The 24,181-nt window shown below is 40.0% G+C and overlaps 2 protein-coding genes across 9 annotated transcripts in view; one reads left to right on the forward strand and one right to left on the reverse strand.

The window, feature by feature from the left end:
• The window catches only part of RAB3GAP1 (RAB3 GTPase activating protein catalytic subunit 1), an 83,613-nt gene extending 78,069 nt beyond the window's left edge, over positions 1-5,544 (forward strand). The window contains exon 25 of the transcript XR_012776995.1: positions 5,533-5,544. The gene's annotated coding sequence lies outside the window, so the exon portion shown is untranslated. The remainder of the gene's footprint in view (positions 1-5,532) is intronic.
• Positions 1-10,508, reverse strand: part of ZRANB3 (zinc finger RANBP2-type containing 3) — a 54,977-nt gene extending 44,469 nt beyond the window's left edge. For 3 of the 8 annotated variants that reach the window (XM_075511200.1, XM_075511198.1, XM_075511193.1), the window contains exons 1-3: positions 10,027-10,508; positions 4,246-4,403; positions 2,490-2,648 (exon numbers count right to left, since the gene is read on the reverse strand). In XM_075511200.1, coding sequence (XP_075367315.1) covers positions 2,490-2,641 — 152 coding nt within the window. In that variant the 5' untranslated portion in view covers positions 2,642-2,648; positions 4,246-4,403; positions 10,027-10,508. Of the gene's footprint in view, positions 1-2,489; positions 2,649-4,245; positions 4,404-9,259; positions 9,477-9,674; positions 9,824-10,026 lie in introns of those variants that run through there. The other 5 variants (XM_075511196.1, XM_075511194.1, XM_075511195.1 and 2 more) reach the window with 5 other exon arrangements.
• Between the last annotated feature and the right edge of the window lie 13,673 nt (positions 10,509-24,181).

A 24,181-nucleotide genomic window follows, 5' to 3' on the forward strand; every position in this document is an offset into this window, starting at 1 on the left:
TATTTATTTTATGCTTTGGGAAAAGACAAGGGAATTAACAGCTTACTCCCAGCCCCTTCCACGCAAGAAATAAAAGTTCATTCTAATAATAAGTCCGTTTTCACGCTGGGTGACTGTCTAACCTAAGATAATATTAATTGAATCTCTTCAGCCAACAATAGAGCATTTTCTCTACACCAGTTTCCTGCCACTATAGCAAAGCATGAATTACGTGTTGCCTGCAAAGGGAGTGCACAGCCTGAGGGAGAGGAGAAAGAAGAGCTGAGATGCATATACTGCTCACTTCATGTCCAATGTTTATATATTTTTAAAACTAGAAAAGACACTTTTATGGAAAAGTACCAGACCCTGCTAAACTATACCACTGGGAATACTGAAAGAAGGCTTAAATCATTACAGAGTACACAAAAAGGAAAGACTTGGGTGAGCCAAGGGCTGACAAACTAATAGGAAAATTCAGCTACAAGCAGCAGAGGCTCTTGTTCTCTGTTTTGGGACAGAAAGAAAATTAGATCTGCCTGAGCAAGGGATAGATTTAAAAAAATACTCCTCAGGAAAGTCTGACTTAATAACTTTTACCTTATATAGAAGCTGGCTGAGAGTGTGCCCACAATTCCTCAATTTGACCCACCTAACATACAGAATTTGCTATGCCAAGGAATGAGATCTCTTACAATCATGATGAAAATACTTTCATACGCATGCCACAGTAAAACCATCAGTGCCATATTACTCAACAGTCTTTTGTTAATGATGGGTTTCAAGAAAAGAAAACAACATAAATCTCATAATCCTAATGAAAATAATACCATTCCCTCCTTGACAGAGAGGTAGCATTAGCCTAGGTATTCCAAACCTTTTTAGATAATTCTTACAAGCAATTGTTACTTCGCAAACAAAAAGAAGAAAAAAAAAAATCTGATTAAAATTTATCTAGCCCTGCAGTTAAGCTGCTTCCTGAGGAACCTCTATATCATATAACAAAAGATTATGCTACTTTCAAATACATCCACCAGCCTACACTAATTAACATTAAAGAAACTATACACATTTAATGTTTTCTGTTATTTCATTATTTGTATATACAAATGCACCTCAATTGCATACTATATAAACCTCACTTCCCCTTATTAGAATCTGATCAACTGAGATATGGTAGCCAAGGGCTTTGGATTTATTAAATTCAACTCTAATGTAGACTTTGCTGTCTATTCTATCAAAGTCTTAGTGATCCATTAAAACTGTATGCATTTGTTCTCACAGTCACACTGTACAGGAGGAAAGTGCCTAATATGACCAGTGGTCACAGAGAAGTTAATGCCAATACAGCATAAAGGTTTTTAAATCTCAGGCTTGCACGTTAATGGCTGGGCTCATCTTTCTACTCTGCTACCTAGTCTGGCAGCATAAAATAGATGGCTTGCTTCATTCCCTGAAGACAGCAATGTTATAATTGCCAAAGGGTTTTGGCCAAATGAATAGAATTAAAGTGAAAATCTTCAGAGGAAATTTTAATTGATCAAAAGTTCCATATAATTGCAAGAACTGATGATAAACATTTCTTTTCCAATTTTTCACCTTTAGTGAAGGAGACGCACCTTTCTTTTCTCCTGCAAAAATCACAAACATTAGCAAGCAACCCCCTTAGACCCTAAGCCTCTTGTTCTCAGCAAGATGATTAAATGATCAAACTAACTTCATCCTTCTTTAAAACCTAAGCTAAAATAATTTCATTTATGCCAGACCTCTAAAATATCATTACTTTCCAAAAGAAAAACATACAGTAGTTTCATGGCTTTAGGTTGCAATTATGTAAATTTTCTAAAACATAGAAACATGGAAATAGCATTTCTCTTCCCTCTTCTTTGCCCCTGTAACTCAGTAACAGGCTCTTACTCAGCAAAATATTTCCAGCCTCTGCTGCATAAACTATTTTTCTAATTTATCAGGTACTTAATTGTTGAATGCCTGCTCTATCAGTTGCTGCACTTGCTAACTGAGCACTCTGCAAGGCTGCTTCTGCTCTGCTGTTGCAGCTCAGTGAGTTCCAGAACACCCTGATTACACGCCAGAATTGTACCAAGTTTAAAATAGAATACCACACAGATGCATCAAGATCTGTTAGTCATTCTCTTAACAGCTCTACCACGCCATTAAGAACTAAAGAAAGAAATGTGAATTAACTTATTTTATGAATTCTCTATTAACATGACAAAAAGGATGGTCCTACTGATATCAGCCTCCTCTTACATGAGGAGATCTTTGATGCTACAATTCTCTTTCGCATAATGCATTATTAAACATTTCTTCATCCTCTGAGGAAAAAACAAAACAACACCTCATTTTAAACCATGTTATCTAATAGTTTATGAAAAATTTCTGTAATATAACTCACCTAAGAGCTGCTGGTATTGCATAGTCTCTGTAAAAATTAATTTACGTTTACCTAAAATGATCATTTTTAGCATATGATACAATAAGCATTTTACCTGCCATTTCTCTGAAGTGCAAATATGATGCCTTTCTCCTGAAAAGGAAGCAGTTTCTTTCTCAGTCTTTCAGGTAGAAAGGACAGCTTAGCATCAACATTTTCTGAATAAGAAGCTTCAAGTGTAGGTGTTTCCTGGAATATACTAGCCATGTTGAACCTAAGGGAAACAAACCAAAAAAGACATCTTACTTAAAAGACAGGTCTGCGATACATTACAGAATAAAGCTTCATGGAACAATAATAATCACTCCATCTTGAAATACTCAATACCTACACAACTCTTCTCAAGTCTTGAGAATTCTCCCTAGAAAGCATAAAAGAATGCAGATGATGGAGGAAGAGCCCACCACTTCAGTATCAATAAAATATTCTAACTATTCCAGTATAAAGAGATCAGCATGCATCACTTCCGCAATGCTATGAAATAGTTATTTAAGAAAGTTCCCTATTCATGGATGACAGTTATTGGCCATTCAAATAAGGCTAACTTGTAGGCATCAAAATATAACTCTTTTAGCAAACATTTTTCAGAAAAGTTACAGAAAAACGGTTATTTAACCTTATGATGATGGAACTAACAGTCCTCTAAAATTTTTGCTCCCAAGAATCAAATCAGGAAAAAAGGGCAAAATATGCCTCATCAGAGCGGGGGGGGGGGAGTAAGGAACTTTACTCCTCTCAGAAAGAAACAGTCTTAAATCACAGAATTAATCAATGAAAATTTTCATACTGTACTTCAGACTAAAAATGTGAATTCTTCATTAATTGTTGTCCAAGGGGACAGGGTCAGAGAAGAAATATTGGCTTTTGTTGTCTTATAACTTCAATAGACTTTTAACAAACAGACGGTTAAAAAGTTCAGCAGCAGTGCACTAACTAAACATGAGGAAAGCAACAAACCTTTACATCAAAGCATTACCTAATTATTTTGGATTCATGGCCTGTGTGAGAAGCAGGATTACCTTAACGATCATAGGAACAAAGAATATCAGCCAAAATATGCTTCCTGTATTGTTAACAGTAGATACTGTACCACCAGGTTTGATAACAAAATTCTGAACGTTACACACAGATTTTTTTAATACTGACATATTTCTGAAGCAACTTGGAAGAAGTCAGATATGATTTGGCGGGATGAACCATTACATTTCCAAGAAGAAATGTGCTGAGCTAAATGGTCATTCACTTCAAGGATCTGCAGGACTAAGTAACTTTTTTTTTTTTTTTTTTTTTTTAAAAACCCTGACTGGTTACAAAGATAGACAGACCTGGGGAGAATGCAAACGGTTAAAGTAATCAACATAATAAAGCATGATCATGCAAAACAGAGTTTGCAACAGTTTCCTTCTATTGTCATGCAGTGCAGGTGAGGAGGTAAAACAGATTGATTCAGATTAAACTATATGCCACAGTGAAAGAACAGCACCTCTGTACTCCTAAAGAACTCCATTTATGACATTTTAGCTATAAAACTTGACGTACACTCTTCCAGCTGAAGTTACACTCTCTTCAGTGAAGAGAATCTAGCTATAACTGCACTACATCTATCTATCTATAGCCCAAGTTGAAAGAGCCTGGGCTTTTGTTCTAGCACAACTATACAAACATCTTCTAACACTCCATCTTCCACGGGCCTACGTTAGCCTAAAACAGAGAAATCCTTCCATTAGGATGGGAGGGGGAGTTCCTACTGGAATTTTTCCAAGACCATGGGAAGCCCTTGCCCCCCGAGAGCCCCTCTCCATGGTGCTTACCCCGGTGGCGGCTCGGCCGCGGCGCACGGAGCCCCTGGCCGTGGTGCTGCAAGATGGGGAGCGGGGATGCAGGATTCTCTGACCCCCGGCTGTACACCTCTCACACTGCCGAGTCAGCCGGGTCCCGTCTCGTTTGACAGTTAATGTTGTCTTAAAATCTGGGAGATGCAAAGAAAATGGAAAGAATAGATGACTAGGGAGCACTGCAAGAATAAGTTATCGGGAATTTGTCACTTCTGGAGCAAAAAAAAATTGGCACTGCCAGTACTGTTGACAAAAATGTCTGTAACTGGATAAAAAAACCCCAAACCAAATAATAATAAAAAAAAAAAAAGACCACCTTCTCCTCCCCCCAAAAATAAAAAAAGAAAAAACCCAAGGACCTGATTGTTCTGGAAATCCACTAAACTGTTGTAGAACCCTAGAAAAACTAGTATTTTGGGCTATCCCGTCACTGGCATCACCAGTCAGACTAATGACATTCAGACAGACAGAAAATGAGTAAGTACTTTTTTTGGTTATATGATGAATTATAGGCATATCTATCAAGATACGCATCACAGACATTCAGAGAACTGGAAGGAAAATGCTGCAGACAACCCTACGGTCAAGTTCCACGAGATTGTCATGGTGAAAGTATTGAACAGAGTAACATTGGAGAACTTCTCTACATACCTTCTTGGGCATCTACTACCACTTCTACAATGAAGTGGTGTGTAACCACAACCATTTTGGCGTACCATTCTGCTGGATGATGAGGGGACAAAAAGTGAATTTAAATTTAAAATATCAAGCGACACTTAAAGTTGAGGCAAGTTGTATTTACCATTGATATGGATTTTGTTCTACTTCGTATTAAATTACTTAGCTGCTAGAGAATCTATTGTAAGAAGCATATTCTTGAAGAGTTATCCTTTGTCCCACAAAGGATAACTAGAAATATTATTGCACATGTATGAAAACAACAATCCTAACTGGAATTATAGGTATGTGTGTGCATACACATACACACACTTCAGGACTTCTGTATAAACATGGTTTCAACCCTGGTCTCAAAAACGTGTAACTCAAGGGTCTGAACACCTGATGTTACTCACTGATTGAGTGCAAACAATTCACACAGCAATAAGAACCCAAGGGCTGGAGAGAGGCTGCTGTTGTGCTTCCAATAGCATGATCAAGGTACAGAAAGCCCAATTCTCAAGTAAGTCTGGTACTATCAGCAGAAAGACAGGCTCTCTTCTCTTCAGGTCATGCACTCAAGGTGCTAACCTAACAAGAGACAAGCCCAGTGCTGCTAAACCTCCTCCTGATACAGACTTCTGACTAAAGACCTTCTAGAACATAACCTCTCCAAAGATAGAGCGCGATACCTTCTGAATGTTAATGAAATAGCCAGTTATAGAGAAAGGAAAGGATTTATTTTGCCAACCAGACACTCTGTGTCATCTAAGTGTGATTGTGCTATTGACTATGGCTTCCCCCCCCCATTTTTATAAGTGGAATCTCTCTCATATCTTTCAAGAAACCATGTTCTTGTACCTTGGGTCTCTGGAACATTCAACAGCAGATAAAAGTACTACGATCAGTATCAAGGCTCTTTGATGTATGTCCATCACTGAACTTTGCTTAACAGAAGGAAAGCCTCTAGCTTGCCCTGTATACCCAAGAGATGCATTTCACAGAAAAGAAGTCATAAAGCTCTGGTAAATACCCGCTTCATCTCTCAGTTGAGCAAACAGAAGTGCTTCAGCTCTAACTGTTGGGAAAGCAATCATAATCACTTCAATAGTTCTGTCACAATATTTTCCACAGAGGTTTTTTTGTTGTTTTTTTTTATTTTTAAGTTGATTAAGGTACTTTAAGACTGCTGGCAGAAAACAAACACTAAACATTTCTGTGGAGCCAACATTAAACAAGTATGCTGCAGGATGGGTGGACCCAACAAACCTGTTCAACACTCAGTTCTGTGATTCACCCCTAAAGAAAACGTCTGACTCATTTTCTGTGATGATTTTCTATTCTATAAAAGCAGAGAAAATTATACACTTCTGATCAGCTTGCTACATAGCTTGTTGTGAGTGACAATATAAGAATGAAATGTTAACATAATTAACTTTCTGTTGAACTAGATTATGACAAGATTCTTTCACTGAAACACTGAATAAAAACCATGTAGTTTCAGAAGCATAAATCTGAATTAGGAGGCACATATGATTCATCTGTACATAGCAATACTACCATAAAAAAATGTTTCTGCATCAGTCACTAATAAGGTTAAAACTGACTTTGCAGATCTATCTTAAAAAGCAGCAACACAGAAAGCTCCAACTACCAGGTATGTAAAAGTTTTTGTTTATTTTTTTCTTCTAGGTGAATAATTAAAGAAATGAATGGTGAATAATTATAGAATAGGTGAAAAATTAAAGAAGTCCACACGTAGTGAACAACGACTATTATAAAAACATATACAATGACTAGCGTGAGCACAAGACAAGATAGCAATATGAATTGTGCATTACTAAACATTTCACACATTGCTCCTTGGAAAGGCATATTGGAATATTACCCCAATATTCTCCTAATTATCAACTTTATGCTCCAGTCCTTTGCATTTACCTTATTTACACTACTATTTTAACTTGCACTACAAGCTTTCAAAGATGGACTTTGCCATCTGCTGTGCATATATAACCTACCACTCTCGTGGTTGATTACTATGGAGTTCATGGCAAGTAAAAAAATACCTCGGGTAAAATATTTGATGCTCGAGATATGATTGCCTGAGAACATGCACTTCAGAATGAAGTTTTAAGAACTTAGATAACTAAAATGCACTTTTTTTTTTTAAAGTAACACTTACATAGTTTTCCAAACCTTTTAAGTTTACTTCAATTATTGTAAATATGCACTTTTTAATGATCATACAAAGGATCATTCCCTGAAAATTCAAAGATCTGTCATAATTTCTGACTAAACAGTGATAAAAATCCATACTCAGTCCATATTCATACCTGCAGCACTATTTTATGATATCCAAAGCTACAGAAGACACTATGAAAGGTATATTGACCTTATGGAAGATTTATTTTGGTTGTGTAGAAAATGAGACTGAACAGTGATAAAACAAGACAGAGAAAGAAATTATTTCCACCAAATTGCCTTTTATTGATTTCCTAAAGTAATAATTATATTGAGAATCAATGCCTTACTTATGTATAATGACTTTGGCAGTGGTGGTCATTTATATTTTGCTTTGAGACAGATCAATTATGTACACCACTGTAGTAAAGTCAACAAATAAAAATAGCCTTTTTAAAAAAAAAATGTAGTCAGTGTAGCAGAAGACCAGTTTGCATCTGTTGTTCTACCCATTGCAGATTCAGAAGCTCTAAGAAGAGAGAGAAAGATTAGTGCATGTTTTCTCTAACTAAAATTTTTCATTTGTTTCTGTGTCCTTAATATGTTGTAATACGCATCCCATCAACATTCCCACATCCCTAGATCACAAGCTCTGGAACTTCAGTTTTCTCAGACAAAATAGACCTAAAAGGTTTGGTGTGGAGACCTAACTTTTCACTCAGAGTTCGTTCAGCTACAGACGTTTTAGGAGTAAAAAAAATAAAAACTGTACTGTATATTCTCAAGTGTTTTAAAAGGAAATCAAGGATGAAATAGCTGAATTACTAAACCCAGTAACTTTTCATCCAAAATTGCTTTAGTATCTCAGGACTAGCTAGTGGTAAATGATCCCAACTTTTAAAAGCAGGAATGGGGAAGACTCATGGAACTACAGCATAATTCATTTATAGGGCATAAAAATCAGTAAAAAATTATGAAGTGCAGAACTTGTGAACACCAGGATAAATGTGTCTATTTGGTGGGAGTCAATGCATCTTTTTTAAAGGCGAGTCTTATCTTTCAAGTCTGCTGCAGTTTTTTTGAAGGGGATCTACAACAATGTACCTATAAACTGATTGATGCAGTCCAGTTTCCACTATTTTTCAACATTAATTAAAACACAGTAAGTTTTATAGACATATTTGTACAGCAATTATAATTTCCAGGAAAACTTTTGAGAAAGTCCCTCAAACTTTTAAGAAAACTGAGCTGTCGTGAAAAAATTGCGCTGAAACTTTTTTTTAAATACAAGCAATTAGACTGTTCATACATGAGAGAAAAACATCAGCAATATTTCAAAGGAATCCACTCCGACTTCTACTATGTTCAATGAATTCATAAATGAACTGGAAAAGTAAGTAATCACCAAGGGACAGGGGCAGTATAAATACTAGTAAAATAGAATAAAATAATTTTTAAGAAGTCTGGAATTCTTTCTGTCCCTGCTGCTGCTATAGTGCATTTCCCTATAGACACTTATCCTTCCGGAGGTATGTATTGAGACCCAACTTGTTGAGGATATTACCCCAGGTGATATGTTTCTTTTTTGGAAGGTTGGGTGCAAGACTGATGGGAACTTCAAAGACTATTTAAGTTTTGCAGTAGCTGTTTGCCAACGCAAGCCGATACCATAATATAAACCCACTATTTATTTTTACAGACCACTAAGTATAGCCTTTTAATGCAGCTCAGTAGCAGATGCCTAAAACAAACGAGTATTTCCATCAAGCATTTGCTTCATAAATTTCCTCTTGATGGTCTTAGCTGCTTCACAACTGTATGCTCAATAAAACTTAATAGGGAATTTAAGGTTCTAAAAATATCATGGGAGCTTGGCTAATTGATTCATCAACCATTTTTCCACTAGTGGAATAATAAAGAATTTAAAAACTATGCAAGTCATTAGAATACAGCATTTTAAAAAATGTAACAAGAAAAAGCAATCAGACTGAACCAAGTACATCACAAAGCTCTGTAGCACACAACAGTTTTTCCACAGACCAGTGTACTGGGCTTGAGGAAAACAGACACCTTAATACCTGCCTTGGAGCACATTTTTTTTTTACTTATACAATTCCCTGTACACAACAGCGACCTGCAATAGCAGAACTACCTGAGCACATGCTGAGATAACCCAGAAGCAGCATCAGCAGCCAGGGCGAACAGACCTAAACGAGACCTTCTGGCACAAACGTGGGCTGAGAAAGAACAAGAGTCACCTGGAAGCTCGTCCCTTTACAGTGAGCAAGTCCCACCTAGGGCACACACCTAGGGCTGCTCACTGCGCAGGCCCTGGGCGCGCTACACCCCGCTGCTTCGCGGGGCGAGACCGCACTCCCGGCCCGGCCTCCACCCCTAGGGCGGGGCGCAGGCCGCCCCTCACAACCGCCCCCCTCCTGCCCACCCCCCCAGCCACTGTGCATCCCACCCCAGGGAACAGGCTGGAAACGGTCCCTCCCGCTCCCTGCTACCCTGAGGAACCGCTCATAGGCGAGGGCCGCTAGGCCGGGCCCCACCCCGCCACTCACAGCTCCGACCGCCGCCGCCCCGCACCTTCGCGGGCTCTCGGCTCAAACCGCCGCCGCCCGGAAATGACGCATAGCCGGGGGCGGCGGGGCGGAGAGCGCACACGCGCAGGCACCCGCGCGCTTCCCGCCGTGCGCGCGGCGCTTCCGGGCCCGGGGACCGTTTTTTCTTTATGTTTTCTGTCCGTCCTGTCCCCCCCCGCCCCGTCTCGCTTCCCCGGGAGCAGGTTACACGGCACGATCCTGCCCGGCAGTGCATTATGCCGCCTGCTTCGCTCGGATGGTGCGCGGGGGAGAGAGGGAGGGCCGAGGGAGCCGGAGGGGCGGAAGGGGGGAAGGAAAGCGGCGCGGTTACCTCAGGGTAGAGGCCGCTCCGAGAGAGGCGGGCTGGCTGGGAGGAGAGGGTGGTAGGCACAGGAATGGCGTTAAGGGCTGGGCTGAGCGAAGGGCCCGCAGGAAGGGGCGCCCCGGGCAGTGCCGCCGGCTCTAGAGGTTGGCGGAAAGAGCAGCTGAGAGCTGGAGCCAGGGCGAGGGGCCCGGAGAGCGAAAGGGTGCGCGGCAAAGCAGAGACTACAGCTCCCAGATTGCCCTGCGCCGGCCCGGTCAGGGGTGCGGGCTTTTCGTGCGCCTGCCGGGAGGGCTAGCGGGGGGCACCAGACGGGGTTGGGGTGCTGCTGCTCGGGATAGACCGCACCCCAGGCGGCAGCGGACCTGCTCCGGCGCCTTACGGTCAAGGGAGGGTTGCCGCCGCCCGGGCGAGGGGGGCCAAGGAAGAGGGGACAGGCGGGCTGTCATTAGCGGCGGGAGCAGTCCGTCTGCGCGCCGCCGCGCCGCCAGTGGTCGTCGGCTGCCCACAGTGGGCGGGCGCGGCGATGCCGGTCTCTGTGCCAAGGCGGGGTTCTTATTGGTGGTTACGGCCGTCTGTCAAGGCAACCGCGCCCTGCGATTGGTCGATGTCTCCTGGGCGGGCTTGCGCCCGCGTAAGCCGAGAGGCTCCACTCACCGGCAGCGCCGGGGGAGGGCGCCACGCCGCTAATTGGCCCGCGCGGCCGTTAATCATTAGTGTTCCGTGCGGCCATTGGCGGCGACGGCGCGGCGGGGCGGGCCTTTCTCCCCGCCGCGGCAGCAGGAGGAACCCGGGCGGCTGTCGGGGCTGGCGATGAGGTTAAGCGCCCCTCGTGCGTGAGCCTGCTGCCGCCGCGCCGGCCCCAGCCCGCCGGCCGCGCTGCCGCGGTAAGGAGCCCGCCGCCCCGCCGGGGAAGGCGCCCCTGTGGGCGGGGGGCGGTGGCGGCGGGGCCGCGCACTCCGCTGAGGAGAGCGGGGGAGGGGGGGGCGGTCGGCCGCGCCCGCAGTGCGGAGAGCGGGGGGCAGCCGCTGAGGGGGAGCGGGCGGGCCCGCGCGGGGGAGGGGCGCGTGCCGCGGCCGTTGGGGCCGGCTGGCGGCGGGGGCCGGCTGCACCTGCACGCCGTGGGGGTGGGGGGGTCCCGGTCCGGCGGGGAAAGGCTGGCCCCGTTTCCCTTCCCTAATATAGGCAGGGCTGGCCGCCGCTGGTGGAGTGGGGCTCGGCACGGCGGCCCGGAGCTGCGCTCCTGCGCCGCCCCCCCGTGGGGCCGCCGGTCGGCCCCGGGGCTGCGCCCTCGGCCCGCCGCAGCCCTGCGCCGCCCCGGCCTGGGGTCTGGGTCCTGGCTGCGCTTGTCGCGGTTACTTGTTGGAGGATGTTGGTCCCTGGGCAAGCGCTCTCTCTGGGAGCCGGGGGTAGGGAGCCGGTTGGTGGCCCTCGGAGCACTCCGAGCCCTTCAGGCGGTAGGCTCTAGGGGTGCTAAGTGTTGCAGGGGTGAGGTTTTCGGGTTTAGCCCCTCGGGTTAGCAGTAGTTGCCTGCAAGCGTGCTGCGCTCGTATCGGCTATCGTGGGTTCCTATTTAGACCTCCCCTTATGTTGCCTGAGGGCAAAATGTTATATCCATGCTGCCTATCATAGTGTTGGAAGTGGGGGATGTTCTATTATGTTTGGGGTTTTTTTCTGGCGCATGTTGGACAATTCTGCATGTGGATATATCTAGCGTACTATAATCCAAAGTGTAAGAATCAAGAGCAAACTGTGTCACAGTCTGGTTTTTACGGTTGCTCTTAATAACTTTTTGAAATGAGTTTTCAGCACTGAAGAAGGGTTTCACTTTATGAGCGAGACAGAAAAAGAAGTGAGGCATAGCTGTTTCTTACCTTGAGTCTAAGAAGAATTCAGATCATCCACACTAAGAGATTTGCACAAATTCTACTTTTCATAATTAAGCCTGTAGTACAAGATAGATATTGGTGGATTTGTGTGATTTCTATAGAAAGCTGGATTAGGAAGGTGATGGAAAAAAACCAAAATGAGTGATGGATACTTTGTTTAGGGTGCATTGTCAGATAATATAATCTACAAAAGTGTGTGGTGTTTTGGAGTGGTTTTTTAATTGTTTTAATTTTTAATATTGATGCCCTTTTTTCATTAGCCTGAAATGAGAGACATCTTGTGTGCCTAATACAGAATAGGGAGTGTGTTGGGTATTTTTTCTCTTACAGAGTGTCTGAGAGTAGCCTTTTTGCATTGAGGCATTAACTTGCGATTTTCAACGGGATTACTTTCTTGTGTCTTGTTTTCTACAAGGAGTATTGCACTTGAGACTTGCTGTTTGGTTGAATACTAAGCAGAAGACATGATCACAGCAAGCTTACAGTGCAGTATTTCTTGTGAATGTTAGATTAGGAATACGTATTTATTATTGAAGTGAAAACAACAAAAATGAAGTTCTGAAATTATTTTTCAAAAGGTTTTATTCAAACAATTTGCTATTCAGCAGGAAGAAATGGCAATGGAAACATGTTTTCTTCGACAGTCTTCTGTTTGTTACAAATGATAATATTGCCAGGCAGCTAATATTAAACGTTTGTTTTACAGTGAATACTGTGATGTTGAGGGTTTGAGCATTTTGTAGAAAATCTGTAATTTATAGCTTGTACTCAATTAAAAAAAAAAAAAGCCCCAATGGTAAAGATAATATAAAGACTTGTGTCTTTTAAATCTTGGAAGGTCAAAAATGTAACTTGTAACTTCATTGCTCACTATTGCTAGGTCACTTTATTTTACAAAACTGTAAATTGCTATCAAGATCTACGACTACTTTTCTCAGGAGTAAAAATGGGTTTGACTAAATACCAGTAATTTTAAAGGGTGTGCAGTGTACTGGGTTAGGTTTGTTAGCAGTTTTCCAGAAAGTATTTGTTAAGGATTTGGGAAGGGTGAATTACTTGAATCTGTTGCAGTGGTCCTCTGATTAGATTTTATTTGTGTGTGTGTGTATGGAGGAATAAAGAAGGAGAATCTGAGGAGGCAGATACTACTACTTTCCTCTTTGTTGTTTTAAGCATAGTTCTATCTATGATTTTTTTTCTTCCTTTAACTTGTATTAAGTTTTTTGTTTTCATTTCTTCTCAAGTTTTAGTGTATTTGCCTTACATCATAGTCTTACTTATTTGATACTACTTGCTTAAACTCTGTCTGTAAAACTGCTTCAAACTAGCTGGACGTTCTAGGTGAAGTGCTTTAGGTATAGCTCTGGGTATGAAACCCAAATACCATGGTTTTGTGTTGTATTCAGTTGAAAGGTGCTGTCAGTTTTCTCCAGTAGCCTTGGTTAATTTAAGTTTGTATATCTTTGTATCACCATTTTCACACATCTACTTCCCCCAGAGTTAATTTGACTAAGAAATGTAGTGCCACATCTTTTTAAATGCGATGATACATTTAAAGTTTCAAAGTACTGTATTCTAGGCTTTTGAAAGTAGTTGATACAGTTGCATTTTTTGGACTCTTTGGGGAAAATGGGCCTTTTGACATCATGTTCAATAAAGACTGGGTTGTTAGATAATGTTAATGAAGCAATATAAACTTTGAATTGGCTGCAGTGTAGCATACATTCAGTTTTTAAAAACCTTTTTATATATTGACAGCATTGTTCAGTTTTGGTGAGCTAGACGACTCTATGCTATAACTCTTACTACCTGCATAAAAATAGCAACAACAACTTTGGATGTCCTGATTAGTGATAGCCAATAAAATCACTATTAAAGTGTCTAGATTCTGAAATTTTCCAGCATACTCTAATTCTTATTTCATAGATATGAACAGAGTTAAGCAATAGCCAGTAAATACAAACCACTAATTCATGGGTGTGACATCTAATGAGCTTTCAAAGAAGTGGTAGAGTATTCTGTAATCCTGGCACCACTAGGTTGGAAGGACTGCAGAAGTGTTGGGGTTTGGGAGCCCAGTTAAGCTTTTAGTGGCAGTTTTCCCATGTACATTCCACCTAGTAATGGCTGGATAGGAATCACCCAGGGGCTTTTGTTAAACGCTGCATTCCAAATTGAGCCTTTTAGTAATGGAAAGATGAGTCGTTCGGCAATGCAAGACCTGAATAATAAGGTCACTCATACCGAACTCTCTAGGCAAGAATCTATGTGAATGCCTTAATATGGTGCTTGCTCTGGATGATAGGTAGCATCTATGCAAGCCCGTTAAAGTAGGTTTTATGTGTTTCTTTGTTGGCTTTTCTTTGAGGTGGTGGACTGATGCGCCGTATAACAATGTTAAGAGATTTTTTAGATAACGGTATTGGAAAGCTCTATTTCTAGGAGATCATAAATCAGCAACAGATTATGATTTAATATTGTTGGGAAACTTGTACTTTCAGCCTACCTATAACCTTATTTTGATCTCATAACTTTTTGAAGGAGTGCTTTAGAGGAAATAATGTCTGAAACCACATTTATGGAAGCTCAGCAGCCTGAATTACAGAACAGCCTCCACTGCTACTCTTGTGCATAAGTTAGTCTCCTGCAGTTTAATGTATGTATTATGAGAATCCTGTCAATGTATCATTTTATGCTATGAACTCTTCTCTGATATACAGAATTAAGTTTCCAAGAATGTTCTATTCAGTTATGGTATGTTTGTATCCAGGTATCTGCTGTATCTGGTGAAGCAAACTGTAGATTTGAAGAGCATGGCTGTGGGATGCTTATTCAAGGGTTTCTTTTCTATCCCTTATCTTGGATCTCTAGAAGGGAATGGAGCATTATCTCTCTGCAGCCATTGGTTTCTGCATAAACATATCCTGCATTGTTCACCTGTCTTTGTTCATCTGCTGCTAAGTTTTTTCTGTTCTTTTATCTCTTTCCCAACATCAATTTTTGTTATTCTTTAATCTATAACTCAAAAATCTGTGTATAAAATGGAATTTTGTCCTTTATTTAACACTCTCAACTTTCTACTCTGCCCCCACCCCAGGTTTGTTTGTTATCAAGTTTGGAATGCCATTTATGAAAGGTCTTTGTCCAATCATGTGTATAGAATGGTCTGAAAGCTGAAGCTTGTCAGGACAAACATCTTAAATGTCATTAAAGCTATGGTTAAATAGCGTAGCATAGTTGCTCCTTCATTTTGAAAGCATAGTTTCATATAACTTGCGTTAGCAGATCAAAAAATAACCTCTAAAAGGCACAAATGTAGAAGGTGGTGTTGTTGGATTTTGGTTTAGCTCACCATTCTTAGCAAAGATCCAGTGCTGAGTGCTGTATTTTTCTAAAAATTGTTTTGTATGATCGGCTAGCAGTTAACCTACCCTACTTGTTTTGAAGAAGTATGTTTGCAGCTAAGTGAGGTGTAGTAGCTTTCTGTTAGTGTCCAACTAAACCATTTTACTTTATGTTACGGTGAAGCAGGATGTAAATAGATGTGCTCCTTGCAGATATCTGCCTTTGTGAAAGAGGCCATCATATTGACATATCCTTAGCTTTTTGTTTTGTCTATCACCCCTTCTGATCTGTTAAATGAGCTGTTATCGTGAGGAGTTTCTGAACATTTAACTTTCAGCTGTGTAAGATGTAGGTCTCTTATTCATTCTATCAAATTGAAACATGTATAGGGAGGCTCACAGGAGCAGTTTAACTGGCAGATGGAGGAAATGGTGACTGGAAGTGAGATCAGTGACTTCTTTAGTGCAGCTGAATCTAGAAAAGGCTGTTGGTGTGCAGCTGATGAGTGAAGTTTGAACTAATTCGAGTGCTTCTGCCAACAGCAGATTGAGGAGTGTTCTCACAGTCCTTTTTGATGTCAGAGCTTTGGGCATAAAAACCTCCTGCTGGTGGTGAGTAGCTGGGAGCAGTTGCATCATTGACCAGCATGCTGGATCCACAGGAAGATTTCCATCTGTTTTCATATTCTAAGTGAGCTCAGAAGAATTTGGTATGTTCTTGTGGAGATACAGTAGGAGTTTTGAGAGGCATTGGAAAATTGTTGACCCTTATAACTTAGGCTTTGATCAAATGTTCAGTTTTTGCGCCCAAATGATGCAGTAGCAAAACTAGTAAATCAGTTTGTGGGGAATTCTTGTCCATGTTATCACAGTGTGATTTGGAGCATTTCAACAGAAGGTACAGTAAAAAGCCTGTTTCCTTTAAAGCATTGTAAATCCCTCTGTCTTTTGGATGAAGAGCTACATTTCAGGTTCAGTGTGCTCTCTAGGTGTTTAAAGAGTAAAAGTTGCTGCCAGGATTAGATTCTTTTTCTCCCTTTCTTTTATAATCTATTGAATCTGTTCCATTATTAAAGCAAGAGCTGAACCCTTGCCAATTTCTGTCTTCCCTTTAAAAGTAGCTTGATTGGTTAGCATAGCTACATAGAATGTCAATACCTTGACTCAAAATAAAACTTGGTTTGTCCTTTTGAGTTGATGCATCCTTAGCCTTCTTACACTTGGGAAGCCGGACCATTTCCGAACAAGAACTTTTGCCTAACGGCTTTCCAAGGGAAAACCAGGGAAGCTGACTAATTTTCTCATGTTAATGACTCTTGCATATACTTCAGTGGAAGAAACTGTGGTAAAATGGATAATTGGATACTCATAGTATCTGCTGATAGTAGTTCTACTCTTAGAATTGAAAATAACAAGTCTTTGATTTTTACTTGCAATGAAGATTACAATTGATTAGTGTCCTAGTTTAGGTGTTGTGGTTTCTTTTTTGTTTTAAGCACATCAAAGTGATCTTTAATGTATTTTCATGGCAAATAATCTCCAGAAAGGATTCTAGGTGTGTGTTTTGTTGCATGTTGCATTATTGTCATGGAAAAATATACTACTCTTTCAAGGGTTTAAAGCTGTACCACAACCCAGTTACCAGTATTGCTCTGAGATGTCATCCTTGTGGTATGGATTGGGAGGAGGAAGAGGACATGTGAAGGAAGCTATTAAGTGACTTTATGGAGGCTGCCACAGGAATACTAATGCCTTCTGGTTAGGCTTGTGGTCTAGTAAATGGGTATGAATCTTTCACACAAACTATTGTGTTAATTTATAAAAGTGTTATGATTTGCATCCTAATGCTTTGTGTGGTAACACTACACAGGTTCTGTTTCCCTCTCTGTTTTCAAACAACGGCTTCTAGAGAGGAACACCGGTATTTATGTGGATATTCTTGTTACTGGGAGAAGCAACTGAGTCCAGACTGAGCTTAGCTAGTAATGATTTAAGTACAGAAGAGCCTTCATCCAGTGTAATAAGTAATACCATGTTTTGACTAAGATTTCTGAGCTCTGAATGGTATCTTTAGACTAAATTCTTAAAGCAGTAATATGAACAGAATAAATGACATTACCGGGCTAACCCAATTATTGCAATATATGACATGCCAGCAGTTGGCTGTTCATCATTAAGTGTGATGACATCCCATTAGTTGCTACTTAATCTTGCCTTTACTGACACTGTAAAGTTTAATTTGAAAAGCACAAAGAGCAGTAGTCCTTATTAAGACTTGCGTATCAAAATAGTAGTGAAAGCTGTCCCAGCTCAGAATACAATCAGCTTTTTATCTGGCCTTTTGTGTTGAAATATTGGACAATGTTAGAAACTGGATTTGTGTCTATCTTCCTTGGTCCATAGCAGTGTGAAGGCTTAAAACTACAATGTTCCATAAAGATCAACAAATGTAAACGTGTAGGTATTCTCTCAGCATCTCTTTTTCTTGACCTATCTTCCAGTATGCAACGAAATATAGGCTGATTTTAAGCAGGAAACAGTTTAAGCCATTTTTAACATGTGGAATAATTGGGGGTGGGAGACCTTGAAAAGGTTTTTCAGCTCTGATCAGACAATGTGTGAATTCAAGTATGTTTTAGGTCAGTGGTGGCAATTCTAAAGCCTGTTGCTTGGCTGAGATCGGAGTGATCTGATGGGGTTCTTAGTTGTCTGGCTAAGTATCTTGTCTCCCCATGCTGCTCCAGAGAGGCAGCAGAGTCTCCTGTAGATCTGTGTCATATCTGCCCACACTAGATGTCTGTATCTGGGCAGCTGACCAGCTCTTGGTACGACAAGTAAGGAAGTCCTCATGCATGAAGTTAACAGGCATTCAGCTTTAATGCTGCTCATAACTGCTTATTAACCTTGGGACTCTTATCTTTGCAGTATCAGTAGTTGTTTTCTGTATCTGTGTTTTATTCATGTCTGCATATACTGCAGTTACGTGGTTATAATGGCAGTGATTCTAAAACTTTTAAACTATGTTTGAATTCAGAATGCCTAGGTACTATATATAGGTTAAATGTAGGCATGACAACTACAAGGAAGATGGATTCTCTCACATGTTTGATGTTATAAGATAGACTTCCATAGAAAATGTTGGAGGACATAAAATTGATTTTGAACTATTCTTTGAAATTTTTAGAAGTAAGGTACAAGTAAGTAGACTTTTTCCAGTTTCTTTTAATTTGAAGGAAAAATTCTTGCTGATCCTAAGAAGGCTTCTTACCAGGCTAATTGAAAGTAAAGTTGGATGAACAAAAAATTTTCAGTTGGTTCCCACTGAATCTAGGCCATCCAGGTACTCTGGTATTAAATAGCAGTAATTATCAGCAAAATATTGGAATGTTTGTGCACAAGTATGCAACTTAATGCACTGTGCACTGCATGAGTGTGCCTGAAGACTGAGACACCCTCTGGGTCAGTTAGTCCAGTCCCTGCTTATTACAGGAAATAATCCTCTCATAACTGTGTCAAATTTTATCTTAATTAAATTGCTAGCTGTCTTCTTTCCTGCTGGATAGCAGTTGTAAAATCTGTTTCTGTGGTGTCTCCTGGCCTCCAGCCTGGCTGACTGTGGCAAATTTATAGACACATGGTTTTGTGGCAACATTTTCCTGTAGCTTAAGTAGCTCTTCTACCCACCCGTTACCTACCACAGCCACATGTGCCATCTAATAAAGACCTGTCCTGTTCAGTCTGTGTTTTGACGAAGCTAGATGGTCTTTTTCAGTCTCCTCTTCAGCTACCTTGTTTTTAGAATGAAATTAAGTTTTCTATACAAGTTTTTACTAGTGCAAATACCATCTTCCATATAAGGTCTCACGAGGGCTTTATTAGAATGGCATTTATGCTTCTGTGGCTTTTCTGAGAATAACTTGGATGGTAGGTACATCTTACTGCATTTACCTTTTTCAAGGCTATGTTGCATTGTGAGTTTAGTCACAGAATCAATACTCAATTTATGATTGGTTAGCTATTTATCTTCCATCTTGTTTCTGTTGGATGACTACTTGGTTTGAGAATTTCTGTCATTGATCACGGTACTGTTATTAGTGTCCTTAAGATCATCTTTTTGCCTCTGCTGGTGATACTTTCCATGTTTGTGATCCAAAGATGTTAGTATTACATCTTATGTAGTAGGACTGAAATGAAACAAAGCTCAATTGCTAACCCTCTTGCCCATTTTCCCATCACTGCCATACCCATTTGTCCCCTCTTTTAATCTACTCCTTGTTATAATACCTTTTGTTAGTAAGCCTTCTAATTACTAAAATAATTTTTGTTAATCTCCATTGTCTCTACTTTATCAATTTCCTGTATAATACCACATATAATTCAAATAGATTAGGCCTACTCCATTTATTTTTCCTAAGAAATATTGTTTTATTAAATAGAGCTGTTTGGCACAATCTCTGTGTTACACATGTTTTTCTGTCAACTCAGTTTCTGTTGACTTCAGTGCCTTTGATTCATTCCTTTAAAATTTGTTGAAATGCCAGGCATATAGTTATTTTTTCCTTATGTTTAGTTCTGTGCTTGTTATTCTGACATCAAATGATACCATCGTGTATTTTGTACTGTTGCAAAAAAAAAAAAAAATCTGTGGGACTTTTGATCTGATGAGACAGTTCTAATTTTTTGGAGTTCATGGGTGTGCTGTCTTCAGCATTTACTTTGTGAATCTTGTTTTTCCTTTGAATGTACTCTTTCAAATTCAATTGCAGATGTGCTATAGTGGTTTTCTTGTTGTCTTGTTCTTTTTCTGTTTATACAGGTAATAACTTCTTGTTAGCAAGTTCTGACTCAGACTGGTAACTTGTGTTTGACTTCCAAGGCTTACCTTTTGGTTGGTCAGTCTGTTTTGGGGTGGGGTTTTTTTGCGTTTTTGGTTGGTTGGTTGTTTTTTTCTTCCTCTGCATTTATTCATCCAGCTAAATTTGCATTTATTCCTTTTAAAGGGCTCTTCTCCCTTCCCAGCCCCTTCTCACTCTGCCTTAGGGAATCTGTAGTGAGAGCAAGTTACATAGGTATTTTAGAGAAGATTCTCTAAGTAATCTACACTCATAACATTGTTAAATACTAGATAAAATTAATCCACAACTTTTCATATATATTATTGTAACTGGTGTATCTGTCTAAGGAAATGATACATCAAGGACAGCCTGATTATCCTCAATGCCTGGATTGTAGCCTGAGTCTATATCAAAGTCCCTGTCCTGGCTTGTGTGTAAAGTAAAGCCTTTTGGTCAGAGAAATGCAGGATTCTAATAATTATTAATAGCTATTCTATTCATTATTAATAATCCTTCTTTGCTTGAATATTCTGACTATATGAATAAGGTTCTTAAGGATTGACTTATTCAGGAATAGAGGAGTGTTAAAGTTTGCTGTCCGTTTCAACCATCTCCTTTCCTTATCCCATGTTTGGTATCGCAGAGAACAACTGCAGCACTGACTTTCTGGTCTGTTCACGCTTCCTGAGTGCATTAGGCAAAGCGTGGTACAGGTTGTAAATAAGCACCCTTAAAATGTGAAAAATCTGATCTCCAGCAATATTTTCTTTCCTGTTCTTTTCAGCTTTCAAAACCTTTCTACCCTGAAACTTGGGTGTGTATGCCTGTGTTCAGCTAGGGAAAGGTGCATTTGGTATTTGCAGTTTGAAGATGGGGTTTTTTTCTCCTGTCAGATTTGCAATGGCTTGGTCATGCAGTCTTTGAGGTATTTTTGAAGAAAACAATGGTGCTTATTTTTCATTTCCCTTATGCTTTATACTTGTCTCTAAACTAGTTTTCCAGAAAACTTTTCAAATAAATTCACTAAGTTCTAATGCATTGTATTAGTTTCTCATCTAAACTTTAAAGTGTAAGAGTTACAGAGATCCTTCAGAATATAAACTTACTGGTGACAGTATGTGTCTTATATTCATACGGGATGGACTAATAAAAAAAGTCCATCATGCTATAAAACAAATCTTCATTAAGTTTACTTCTTCTTCCCTCCCTTCTAAAGAGAGATACATTGTTTGATCCTGGTAAGTTTCCTTAACGCATAGCCTCTTGTTTCCGTGATTATGCGATGAAAGTGGAGGATATGCCATCACAAAAAAAATTGGTACTTCATGCAAAAGTTAGCATTGCTTCCTTGACTGAACCCTCTACTTCTTAAGAAGATGAAATATCTTTGAAAGGTATGAGTACCAAGGTGGCAGAAAATGATGCTCCATGTTTGTTTCAACTGGGGAAAGGAGGAATCGGCTCTCAGTCTCCTTTGTGCTTGGGTCCAGAAAATTAAGCTGCTCTTGTTCTGATGATGTGCTATCAGAAGTGTTCATTAAGAAGTAGCAAGATGCTGATTTTACTCTACTTTCCTTTGTTACCAGGATTTTCAGAGATATAAAATTGTGCTTAAACAGCTGTTGGATGAGGCGATCGTATTAGTGAGGCAGTTGTCTTCTGACCTCCCTCTGACCAGAAAGTTGAACAAAGGAATTTACAAGATTCAACCGCAGCACAGGGCACTGCTCAGCACTGGATCTTAAACCTGTTTAGACTGAAGCTGCTGCCGAGGACAGTAGCTCATTTATAAACAATGCAGGAAGACTAGCTGTGAGAATCAGATACTTTAATCTTCTGCGAGTTAGACTGTCTCCACTGAACATTCTTCTTGAATTATGGATTCCACAGAAAACTGGTTTAGCTATAACCTAATTCAAGAAGCTTTGCTGATATGGGAGGCCTTGCTGGTGAAACTTGACCAGATGTCAACTTATTGTTGTGAGATTTCACTCAATGAACTTCAGTTTAAAAACTCACTCTAGCTGTGGGGTGTTCAGATCTGTACAGCTGTCACACATGATGACAAGACAATTTAATGTGTAGCTGGTTTCAGAGCTTGTCCTGAAATTAATGCATGTTAATTGAAAATCAGCTAAACTGAAACAATTGTGCTTAGTAAATAGAGACGCTTCATGGAGAATCGAAGAGTATTTATCAAAACAATATCAAATAATTAGATTATCCACCTTTTACTGTGTTTTTACAACTTTTTTTTATAATGTCAGCTTTGTAAAAACAGTTTTGCAGTTTGTAGTTACAAACATAGGTCATCTTGTGGCATATGAATTTATGTCTCAATACATAGACTATGTTAATCTCCAGAAATTGGGAACTTTGCTTAAAATAACTATAATTTTTACTATTTTACTGGTGTTTAAAACAGAGATCCGAGATCTGTGACAAAAAGCCCCAAAAGGTGGGGCAGTTGGGTTTTTTGCATATCTCATTACAACTTCTCAGTGAACTCTCAGGGAACAGTTCAGTTCTAGAATAAGTTAAAATAGTTATCTTCTGTCATATTCAGCAAAAGAAGAATGTTACAGCTGGCCTTGTCCAGATACTCAATCATTGCTGACCAGCTAATCAGAGACTTTGCTGGAAATCCAAATGAAGGAATTTGTTAGTTCTGAAGTTTTAGTAGTGTATTGACTTATCAGAGTTGCAAGTTTTAAATTAACAAAAATCCTGCCAAGTCTTGCTGTCATTGCTTTTCGAGTGCAATAATAGACTAGACTGTGCATAAGGCTTCCCCCCATAGCATTTTGTATGTGGCGAAATTCCTGCTATGGATGTGCATGATGGATAAAGTGTGTCCAGTTCTTCTCAGTTGGTCTGGTCCTTACTTCGTAATTGCCGAGATTTGTTCCTGTCCTTTTGGAATTATTGTTGAATCAGTACAAGGAGAATCTTAGGTAACTAGATTTAGCTTTGGCTTAGAAAAAATGTTCTTTTAGATTGTCTAACAGTATTTTATGCAAAATAACTGCTTCTGTCTCTTTATGCTAGAGCCATGAACCTTTTCTGTTCAGACTAGTGATCTTGCCTTACATATCATGTTAAAGCAATAAAGAGATGTATGTTTAGAATTCTAATAAATATTCTAGACAGGGTATATAGTATTTCCATTTGTGGTGATGGAATAAGGCTATTGCTTTTATAAATCTCACTGTTCAGGAGCACATATGAATAATTCAGTCAGGAGTCTAAGATCTTCGTATATTGGCACCTGCTCATTATTCAGAAATTCTTGTTACACTCTGCTGTTGCCCTAGCAACATTCTGAAAATTAGTGTTGCATCTATGAAAAAGCTTTTGTTTATCTAGAAAAGCCCACTATCCAATCTGAATTATTGCAGGATGCATCTCAAGTGGCTACTCCAGGTCCCAGCCCTAGTTGTTTAAAAAATAATAATCTCTTTTTGTGTGGCATTAATTGAAAATTGTTCTCTTTCTTTTTTTTTTCTTAAACTAGTCATAGATATTAAATTTATCAAAGTCCCTTTAGGGCCTGATAATGTCATTATATTATCACATTTGAGTAGAGATGCCTGACTGTACAGATATGCAAGCAAGTAAAAATCACATGTTGACTCCTGGTGTTGTTAGGGTCCCTCTCTGTCTCTCCTACCAATCTCTCTCCTCCCTCCTTTCTCCCTCCCCCTGTTGACTTTTACATGAGAAGTCAGATCTTGTTTAACCTTAAACACTCTGAGATTTAAAAAGATCTTTCTTTGTGCTTATGAAGTTGACATTAGCCAAATTTGGGGTGGGAGTAGGGGTGGTGTTAACAAAGTCCTTGAAACTGCTAATGCCACAGCTAACAGAAGTCTCTCAGCTTCAGGTCTCGCTGTTACAGGTTGAACATATTTATCTCACAAGATATACCAACACCATTTACTTTTTAGAACAAAATCAAGGAGTAAAGCTGATATTCTGGATTTTATTTTTTCAAGAGAGAAAAATTAATTGAAAAACGTAAAAAATATCCAATTTCCTAAATCCTCTCCATTGTTATGAAGCAAGAGGAAAGCTGCAACCCTTTCCCTATCCTCTC

This window comes from Mycteria americana, chromosome 9 (assembly GCF_035582795.1).
Source record: "Mycteria americana isolate JAX WOST 10 ecotype Jacksonville Zoo and Gardens chromosome 9, USCA_MyAme_1.0, whole genome shotgun sequence".
Taxonomy (NCBI): domain Eukaryota; kingdom Metazoa; phylum Chordata; class Aves; order Ciconiiformes; family Ciconiidae; genus Mycteria; species Mycteria americana.